This window comes from Bacillus rossius, chromosome 1 (genome assembly GCF_032445375.1).
Source record: "Bacillus rossius redtenbacheri isolate Brsri chromosome 1, Brsri_v3, whole genome shotgun sequence".
Lineage (NCBI taxonomy): Eukaryota > Metazoa > Arthropoda > Insecta > Phasmatodea > Bacillidae > Bacillus > Bacillus rossius.
In genome coordinates this window covers 133,871,166-133,882,589 of record NC_086330.1, presented here as the reverse complement: position 1 = coordinate 133,882,589, position 11,424 = coordinate 133,871,166, and the positions used below count along the sequence as shown (strand labels likewise).

The following is an 11,424-nucleotide window of genomic DNA, read 5'->3' as shown; positions in this document are numbered from 1 at the left end:
ATAATGTACAAGATATGAAAAATATTAACTATGATGTTGAAAAGATGAAACATTCAGCCCTTTATATTTTTGTTTTACAAATGAAGTTTCCAGAATCATTACACAGTATGATTTTATTTGTATTATTACATGTTAAAAGTACAATATCTTAAGGGATCATAACAGGGTAGATATGAAGGAAAAAAATAACCTAGTAAACTTCAGAGGTTATCAGTGTTTTATTTCCTTTATTTCCTCTAGTATTTTTCTTTGAATCTTTTCCCTCAAATATTGTATCCTAGGAATACTAAGGATTTTGAGGATTTGATTGGCCCATCCCTAAACATAACAGAATGTTGCTATCTAATCAGAAAATGATTTGAAACTGTTATTTTCCAAAAATTGTACAGTGCTAAAATCTTATTTGGTCATTTATTATTTCAAGTAGAGGTTGCTTAAAATATTGTATATGTATGTCACTGAAAATCAATCAAATTGCTCTCAGATGCAAATAACTCTCCTCGGAACTAGGCTTATGTGTATTCCGGATTTATAAACTACAAAAAATTAAAACACACTCAAACTAGAAAAACTAACATAAATTTATGTTCAGAAATGCACAATTCAAATAAAAAATTATGTTTCATACCTTAGCTTGAGCTTCCAAGTAATCTATGCAGTATACAATTATTTCTAAACTTTCTGCTAGTAAAGCAATACTGAACCACACAATTATTACTTAAGGCATACTGAAAAACATGATGACAATATAGCTATGTTTTATTTTTCTTTGCATAACGAACGACTAGCAAGTTATTCCTTTACATGTGTGTGCAGTCCTGAAAATTCTTTTCACATAGGTGTCTTACTTGCTTCCCGGCAATTCAGCTATACCTTTGCATGAGATAAACAGAACTCATCACACATACCAAGGCTGATTACACATTCCCTAATTAAAGTGTTAAGTGTGCATTTTTCTACCCTGAAAACTTTAATATTGTGTTTGTTTCAGTAAACTTTAGTGTGTTCAAGCATGGCTGTTCACCATCAATCATACTTTCAGAAATTCTTTAAAAAGGTTTAAATACTTAATCTTTGTGTGTTCAGATATAATGGCTTTAAATTTTTGAGTGTTTCAAAATGTTTTAACTGTTAAAAATGATTTCACTACTAAGTGTAATATAGAAATGTTAAAAAGAAAAATGTTCATTGAAAATATTACATTAGTACATGTACTTTTTTTTTAATGTTAATGTACAATTTTTTTTATGTAAACGTGACTGATGTTTTTCACAAAACATGTCAAAGAGTTTTGTGTATAATCAATATACAGAATATGTTTTAAGTGGTGTGAATGTTTAAAAAATATTTAAGGATTTATTGTGAGTTTTAGAATATCTTTAAATGTTTTTGGTATGGATGTATTTATTTTTAAACATTTTTTTAAATATTTATATCTGAGAGCTAAGCAAAGGTACCTGCAACTATAAAGGAATAGTTAATTCAAATGTTAAATCAATGAAATTAATAATTTTTTGGTTCCAATATTTTATCAATTCAATCTACTAGTCAATTTTAGAATCAATTCTCAAATAATTACAAGTTCACACAAAGTAGCTAAACATAATAAAAATAATATATGTTTAATTAATAAACAGTAACACCCCTACCTGAGTAAGGAATGCTTTCTTGAGTAAGTTGGAATGAAAATTGCAAAAATATCGGCCTTTGTTTTGTACCTAGTACTCGACAGCAATAAGTCAAAATAAAAATTTTATTTTTAAAAACCTGGGACAGCAAACTCACAGCGCTACGTTCGTTCTACGGTTTACAAAAAATTGAGATGTCATTTTTTTTTTAATCAATAATACATTAACACTTTAAAAGGTAAGCACAATTAGGTAAAAATTATAAGCAAGAAGCACAGATATAAATAAAAATTAATGTCAATATTAGCGAAACATCTGGATGTAACTGAGCTGATCAATCCATCCTGTAGTTAATGTCATAGATTATAAAAGTTTTTAAATTAATAAAACAATATTTAAAGCATATTGGTATGTTAGTATTGATAGTATGCCAAAAGTGCACAACAGATTATTGATTATATATTTTAACAAGCACAATGTTAAAACTAATGATATAGAAATGTAGATTAACATCAAAATCAGGCCAAAAACAAAATCCATCACATGTATGGCACACAGCTGTATCACTGTTTATAAACATTTTCTAACTAAAATCAAACTATGACTGGCTTGAAACATCAAAGTATTTTTTTTTAGTTTGGGCTCCAATGCTTGTCCACAACAAGGTCATTACAGAAAGCAACACACGACTACACAGAACAGTGATATACTGGGGAAGAAGTAACTATACCAAACATTTGCTTGGCATGACTTGTGGAAGCAGTGGAAAATCAAATCAGGAACGCCGGACCGGGATTTTAACCCAGGTAGTCCTGTCCTACCAACTGAGTTGCCTCGCTCCGTATGTCCCCAGTAAACGCAGCGTAGATAAGCATTGTATCCAATTATCACCACTCTCAGATCGGGGCCAGACAGCAAGTGTCCACACAGATTAGCAATTTAATTTCTCGGTCTCTTCCATGGCCAAATTTTAAAATTTCCCTGACTTTAAAAATAATAATAATAATAAGTTGCCTTTTGTTGTGATTTTTCTGAAAGAAATTAAGAAAATACAACATTCCCAAAGCTGACCTAGAATTTATAACAAAAATGAACATTCAACCAGAACCTTGGAAGTGCCATTTTATAGTGCGCACAGCTATTAGCACTAAAATGCCACCAGAAAAAAAAATTCTTTCACCGTCTGGGAGATGGCAGACGAGCATGAAGTTCCTACCCCAATTCGATATACTTGTGAATTGTTATGACTTTTCCAGGATTTCAAGTCAATTCCCTGACTTTCCAGAATGTGGACATCTTGAAACAACATTTGTTCCTTAACTTCTCATTTACTGTTCCATGGCATTATTCACAGCCAACCAATAAATAACCATGCAACATAAACTGACGAGCAGAGCTGAAGTCACCGCAGTGAAAAGCTGTCAGGCCGTGCAGCGATACAAGCAAAACATGCTAGGCTCGTACACTTGTAACAATATGCCACTTCCATAACTGTGGATTCACGTAAACAGCAGGTTAGCGTATATTGGGGTGTTACTGTATATTGACTCTCAGAATATTGCAATACATACAATATTTCATTAACATTGATACACCTGATATACAGTGTAAAAAATTAAGTTGAATATATTAATAACTGTGAGACATATTAGTGGTTAACTTTGATGTAGTCTCTTCAACATTTACTTCATCATGTTCAGTATCGAAATCACTTAACATTTCCAAAAGAGAACCAACAGTTTAAATTTTATAATGGGAGAATATGTGGCATAGAACTGGACTCATGTGTCATTTGTAGGAAATCATGACAACATTTTGACAATCTTCTCAATTAAATTTAATTTTCCCCCTATTATTATCAAAACAGTACTCTTTGAAAACATCCTAAAAATGCCCTCACTTTCACAATTAGTAGTGATTTATTTCTGTATCAACTGTGATTTTTTTTTCCAAAAGTTTTTAAGTTAAAATATGTTTCCTATTAAGCACGCCAATGACTAAATGAGTAGAAATCTCCAAAATACCTAATTTCCCAGCAATACACATTCAGAAAATTAGAATAGAAAAATTAAGCTATTTTGTAGAGGGATAACAAACTATAAAAAAATTATATTAGTTAAATGGTCCGAATGTATTATTAATAAAATGACTCCGAATAACAACCTGCATTTCCCTATTTCTGAGAGAAGTTTAACAATGGTATTAAGAAATATTAATAATTTTAACTCAATACTTATATATTAAATTTTCATTTATTTGTTTTTTATAAATATGCCAAATTTAATAATAAAAAAACCTTTTTTTCCTTTTTTGTAAAGACATAATGAAAACTTTGTGTTTGTATCCCTTAAATGCATTTACCTTTGTTTTAAGTTTAAAACCATTTTCGTAAAAGTCAAAAACACTGCATTGCTTACTTCAAAAACAAACTAGTATTAATATTGATAAAAATACTTGTGACAAATACATTTATATTTGAAGGTGCCATGCTGAACTGTAACATAAGTTTTGGTGCACTTCTGTTGTAACTCAGGTATTCCATGTATTGACATATCAAACTATGTTCTCTATAAAACTGTATATGTATTAGGTACTGAACAACAGAAATGACGAGTGTTAATTACAATACTGGATTATATGTTTCTTAAGATGAGGCTGTCTTGAGGCTAATTTCATTGGCTGGTTATGTACGTATATGTGCTTCTACGAAAAGCAAGCAAATAATACTAATAAATACATATGACACAATAAATTATATTAACCCTGAACCAGCCAGACTTTGTCGGTATAAGTGAAACTTATTAGCACAATTCTTGTCGTAGTGGTTTGGGTTTCAAATCCATGTGAGAATTTATATCTAGTACTATATACATAGAAAGTATATATATTGTTGTTATTAATATATTTTATTTGCACAAAAGTTTAAGTGTTACTTGGTTAATTAGTGCTGTACTATTGTTGTTGTCGTTGTTAAGTTATGAAAATATTGTATAAGGTCACATTCTATGTGTTCAGAAAGGTCTTGGCCTATGCTGTTTGCCACATAATATAATTATAACTTGTTACTATATGTTTTTCTACTGAAGGCTTTGTGATTTTACCGTTCTTACTGATGTATGTGCATAAGGATATAATTCTTTAGAAAACCAGTTTACTCAGAAAAAAATACAATCAGTAGTACTAATACAATAAATATATTAATGTTACTATGCATGTGTTTTAGAAAATCCTTGCTGAAAAAAGTTCAACTTTATTTCTGATCTTTTCTAATTTTAGCAGATGTGCATTCATTTGAAAAAATATATCATGATGATATCCTGACACATTTGCACTTCCGTTATCAGAACCTGAAAATGGGTGTTGTAATTTTTCATATAAAGAACATAGCCAAATTAAATGGGGTTGGAATGAGTTACAGAATGTGTAATTTATTTATGTAAAAATTTCCTATCATCTTAACTCTTTTTTTCTACATCATAAACTTGGCCCTAATGAAGAGGTGGCTCAAACATCAATAACCCTAGACACCTTGAGCAAGAAAATTTAAGTAAAGACATATATGTAATACAACTCTTCGCATCGCTTTGTCTACACTAAAAGGTTTACAGTGAGCTCTCTACCACTTGAGCAATGACTCGATGCTATCAGACAGGAAAAATCACACCAAAAAAAAGGATGAAAAGGCAAGTGCTTGTGAAACTTAGTCAAGAAACTGGAATGGATAAATAGTTAACTGTTTAATTACAACTTAAGTCTCTTAACTAGGACAAGGTAACTACAAGTTTCAACAAACAACATGTCAGGCTTATAACTGGAAACAAAATAATCAAGTAAAAATATTTATTAAACAAAAATGACTTGAATTCCATTATACACTTTATCAGATCCCAACAAAACACACAACTTAATTTTACCATGCTAATCAAAACTCAAGATTTATTCTAGGGGAACTAAACAGACCACTTAAGCGACGAATCAACAGCTATTCCACGCTTGCACTGTAGCAGCAAAGTTAATTTTCTCATGCAATTCAGCTGCACATGAACAAATATCCACATTTAGCTGCCTTTGTAGGTCGTGTATCCGTACGGACTGAGCAGCAGCGGGATGTGGTAATGTTCCTGCGGCGAGCGTACGTCAAACACAATCTAGAGGAACAACAGAATTAAAATTACAAGACCTGTTCACTTATGTTGATCCAAACCATGTTGGACAAGCAACACGACAAAACATGAGTCAGTATACTTAACTGAACCAGTATGCAGGTACCAATGATTTTCAGACATAATTTTGTGAAAGACAGGGCATTTGAATTTCAATCTTGTTAGGCCGAAAGCATTCAATAGTAGCAAACCAAAATTGGATACTACATATTTTTATAACTATTACTATTTCTTTTAAATTTAAATATAAAAAAAATGGTTGCAATAATGCAAATTAAGATTCTACAACCAAAAGCTGTACCAGGGGCCAATCCTTGAGTTATAACGAGTTTATTTCGCAATTCTGAAACTTACTACTATAATTTCACTATGATAATCTACTATTGCATTTTATTTCAAAATGCAAAATCATTGTGTGAGATTCTCTCTCACTGACAACATCAAAGATACTTGATAATCTGAATCCACCCTACAAGTTTTTTTTGCCATATCTGTTTTAATTATCCTTTAATCTATGGATATTTTACCTCGCTGTTTAGTCAACAGCTGTATCTCACATGTCTACAAATTCTTTACTACGATGGAGTTAGCAATGCATTATAAATATAATGAATTGAAGTTTTTTAAAAACTATAAAATCATTTATAAGGTTTTAATGAAATTTGTATTTAAATTTTTACAATGCTTGCAGGTAACAGTTTACAAACTGTGTGTTTGTTGTTAATTATTTAATTGTAAGTTAATTAGAAAATGGAGTCAACTTTTCTGATGTTTGAATTTTCCCATGATGTATTAACAGTAACATTTGGTGACACTATAATATAGTGATTTTTAAGTGTCTATTGTAATAAAGATAGGATCCTTAACAGAAAAAATGCTCAAATAAACCTTCAAACTGTAAAAACAAAAACACATTATGCAAATAAAGATGGTGGCTGTGCAAAATTATATCTCGCCCTTGATCTAATTCACCTGGCAGGAAGTGAAATTAATCCCAATAAAATGATTTTATTTCAAAACTGTCTTTTTACACATGAATAGCATAACATATTCCATTGCGAGATAACAGAAAACTTGGAATTAAGTCGTAACAGCTTGAGAATAGACCCCATGGTGCCATGGCCATGGTGGATTGGTCGATGGCCGACAGTCAAGCTGCATGTTTTATGTTGGTCTCACTTCACCCCTTATTCTTTAAACCACTGGGACGGTTGATGGGTTCTGTTCAAGTGACTGGCACCCACATGGTTCAAGATGTGACCTTTCTGTGGGGATCACACTCTTTTTTAACACACATGGAAACGTACAAGTTAAAAAAAAAACTAGGAAATGACTCAATTTATGACCAAGCATTCTAAATCCAAACCACCTATTAAACAATTAAAATCATAAGATGACATTAGCAGTGAAAAGTGTGCTCTGCAAAAAATATCCCCAGCATCGACAAGATTAAGTGGATTTGTCTCAAATTGTTAGGTCATTACAAATAACATACTAAAACTCAGTTTGATAATGTTTTACATTAAGTTGTAAGAGTAAAAAAATACAATAAAAAGAAAACTAGCCAGTTTTGCATAGGGTGATTTCTTTAATGTTTGATTTGAACATGTAATATGAAGATATTGCGAACACAGACTATTGAACTCACCTCGATGAAAGGGTACAATGAGTCTATCTTGCGATGTTCATAGTATCGATCCACATCGTAGTGCAATTTGTAACGTCCAGCCACAAAAGCTTGCTTCTTTGCAAAGCCTGTGCAACGGCCATCTGGGTTTGTCATGCTAGAACACAATCGTAAACAAACTTAGTGTAGTGTAGTAAACAAAGGAAATATTCCTGGTTGTTCCAAACAAAAGCTGACAATAACTGACAAAACACCTGGGTACAGTAGTAAAGCTACTCACCTGTCAGCTAAGTGGGTCCAACGTCCATCTATGAGCCTGTACAGGCTCACCATAAGACCTGATACAGGCCTGCCTTTAGAAGTATCCAAGACATGCGTAGATAGATTCCCATCATCCTCAGAGGACTCAGTTGAGCTTTCAGGCTGGGGCACCTCAGTTATTATCACCTGCAAAATAAATTAATAAATTAATATAATTTTGAACAATCCATTTACATGGTGAACCTCTAACCTATTTCTGTTCCAAACTCAAACCAAATTCAAAGGGTACTGAATTCTATGAGTTTAAAAAATTCAAAAATAACTACATAATCACACATCTTAAAATTTTTAAATAACAATCTCACTAATTTTACGTATTTTAAAATGTTTTCACTAAACAAAAATTTTCTGAGAGGCATCCAGCGAACAGGATGAGTCTTACCAGCCATAAAAATGGAGAAGTTGAGATGAAGCAGGGTTAAATGTCAAAAGAACTGAAGAAAAAGTTAAATGGCAGTACCCAGTCAACAACATAAAACATCAAAGGGTACCTATGTACACTCTAAAAATTGATGAATCACATCAATATTTCAGAATCCTTTCAATAATTAAAAATTACCTCAGTTTTTTAAGTAACCTAACAAGCAGCAGACTTTTGGTTACATTAAGCATACCTTCTTTACATCAGATGCAAGATGGCCCTTCAAGACATTAGTGCTATCCGCAAAAGAATTCATACTGGCATTATTTGAAAACAGTTTGCTAAACAATTCTGACAGACCAAAGTTTAAGATTGCCTTATCAATCCCAGCAGAAAACAAGAGCAAAACAACTGTCAATGAAACTCTTCCGTATAAAACAGAGAGAGAGCATTTTCATATTAATAATACTCTTAATAAATTAGGTCAAACTACAAACTGCTGTAAAAATTAAGTATATTATCTGCTGAAAAATGATAATTACTTTTAACAACCAAGTACAGTAATTATTAAAGACAAACATCTACTTTGCTCATACTGTTTCCTTAAAATAAACTTATTATTTGGAAAAAATTAATAATTTATTTGAGGCACATCATAATTAATTATTTATACTGACTTTTTTCTACAGACACAAATGTTTGTTTTACCATTTTTGTTCAACCCCCACCTGCACACAGAGATTTATGCCTGTAAATACTTATTTTAAACATTGTGTGGTTAAGGAATGTGAAAAAGTACGAAAAATTGGCCTGAACATGAAATATGTCAATAACTCTAAATAGTCAAAAAACACTTAATCACAATAATTTCCAGATACTGTTTCATCCAAGCTGCTGCTGTTTAGGCCAATATTATTTTGGGTGCAATGTGAAAGTAGATACATTTTTAGTGTCACTGAATTTAACACTTAATTTACTCACCAAGAAATAACAACCAGAAATATTACCTAAAACAGCATTCCTAGTGAAATTAACACTTTTGTTGCAGTAATAATTTAAAAACTTACACAGTTAAATCAAGGCTAAGAAATCGAAGGATACAAAATATCAAAATTTTCAATTTTTTTTACAAGACAAAACATACATAAAACCAATGAAAACATGCCTAGTCACTTAAAACCTAATATGAATATGTGTGTGTGTGTGTGTGTGTGTGTGTGTGTGTGTATGTATATATATATATATATATATATATATATATATATATATATATATATATATATATATATATCAATTTTTAACACCTCAAAGAAAGGCTATTAAGTCAGTAACACCTCCCCCCCCCCTCCCCAAACAAGTTCTGATTATTCACTTATGTTCGCAGGATTGAAAATTTATATAAGCGATGTAAATATGGTTATTCCATTCTTGCCTGCTTCAGAACTATTAACAGAGAAGCTTTTTTATAGCAACAAAACCTTGATGATAACGAGTTATCAGTAGGTTTCCTATTAATATCAGGACCTTTCACAGTTTTATGAACTGATCTTAATACTTTGCTGACCTTTCACCATTTTAAAAACTGATTTTTTTCTGTATACAGAAAATGTCAGTTGGCATTTTCTACGAGAAAATGCTTCACAGGCTGAAATTTGCATATTTATGAACAGTCCTGTTGGGCCTAGAGTAGCACTTTGGTAAAGTAGGTTCTTGAAACATGGAGTACATTTTAATCTTACTTTATTTGTTTATTTGTTACATAATGAGACAAGAAATCTCAATTTCAACATCATGAATTCTTTTCTCACTACATGGTTCGTACACTCTTGTGCAATAAAAAATTATGGAGTTTTTAAGTTTTTACACCATCACCTTCACCATTATCATGAGTTAGAAAACTATTTGTAATATCACGAAATCCCTCAAGAAAATAACAAAGTCAAAAAGTAACAGCACAAAAAAATAATTTGTTTGTTTGATTCATTTTTTACAGATTGTCCATTATTTCTGGAATACATATCTAACTCAAGCATAGAGTCTAATCAAAATTTGTAGCCCTAAATTTTATTTTCATCACTAATTACATTTACTTTATAATTTCAAAGTAATACAGTAAAGAAAAAAACTTTATATTTAGTTTAAAGGTGAAATACAAAATGCAAAAAAGATTCCAAAACATTTTTATACACAAATTCTAATCACATGACTCGTAATTTGCCAGCTGAACGTGCATGCACAAAGTGTTGTTTGCTGCCAAGAAGGAAACAAAAGAACATAAAAATACCTACACTTATCCATTACTTACACACTATCAGTCTTTATTAAGGATTTTCTGTGAAATTTAAGGACTTCTAAGGGCCCTTATGCAATCAAAGACAAATTAAGGACTTTTTAAGGATATTAAAGAGGTGTACAAACACTGTACTGTTAAGGTGATATTGAAGAGTATATATTACACGTCTCTAATAACCAGGTGGCAAAATTCTGTTCCTTTGTTTTGTATAAGTAATGTTCTAATGTGATAGGATAATATACCAACAGTCCCTTGACTGTTAGTGAGCATGTGACAAATAAAATAAATAAGATACATATTGTTTAGTGATACAAAAATGTTACTGAATGTCATTTCAACCATCCCATCATCAAGTAAACACAAATCAATGAAATTTTCTGAACTAAAATTTTTTAGTTAAAGCACAATAAACATTGAAACACAATATATATATATATATATATATATATATATATATATATATATATATATATATATATAATATATATATAATATATATATATATATATAATATATATATATAATATATATATATATATAATATATATATATATATATAATATATGCATGTAAAATAAATTATTTAAAAATTATTGCCTTGAATTCTGTATTTACTTGAGGAATGTGACGGTGGAAGCAGCAGAAGGAGTACGGGACTTGAATGAGATCATTGAAAAAGCAAGAATGAGATGGTACGGCCATGTCCAGAGAATGGGAAAAGAGAGGCCGCCTAGGAAAACAATGGAGTGAAATACACAGAAAAAAGGCCCCATGGAGGAGGTGGGAAGAGCAGATAGTTAGTTCAAGGATGGCATGAGAGAGGGGAAGAATGGAACAGAGAGACAGAGGAGGAATGGTGGAGAGATGGAGGCATTTTACTTTGCTGACCCAGCCACAGACTGGAAGCAGTTGAGAATTACGATGATGATGATTTACCAAACCTGTATTACATTAAAAAAAAAAGTGTATATACTCCACTTAAAATCTGACTTGGAAAAATTTCCTTGGAATTTTAGCTTGAGCATGACAGA

At 31.2% G+C, this 11,424-nt stretch overlaps 1 protein-coding gene across 3 annotated transcripts in view; it reads right to left on the bottom strand.

The window, feature by feature from the left end:
- Window positions 1-5,350: 5,350 nt before the first annotated feature.
- The window catches only part of LOC134546172 (5-hydroxyisourate hydrolase-like), a 36,945-nt gene continuing 30,871 nt past the window's right edge, over window positions 5,351-11,424 (bottom strand). For 2 of the 3 annotated variants that reach the window (XM_063388753.1, XM_063388754.1), the window contains exons 4-6: window positions 7,699-7,865; window positions 7,440-7,575; window positions 5,351-5,776 (exon numbers count right to left, since the gene is read on the bottom strand). In XM_063388753.1, the coding sequence (XP_063244823.1) occupies window positions 5,687-5,776; window positions 7,440-7,575; window positions 7,699-7,865 (393 nt within the window). In that variant the 3' untranslated portion in view covers window positions 5,351-5,686. Of the gene's footprint in view, window positions 5,777-7,439; window positions 7,576-7,698; window positions 7,866-8,353; window positions 8,461-11,424 lie in introns of those variants that run through there. The other variant, XM_063388755.1, reaches the window with a different exon arrangement.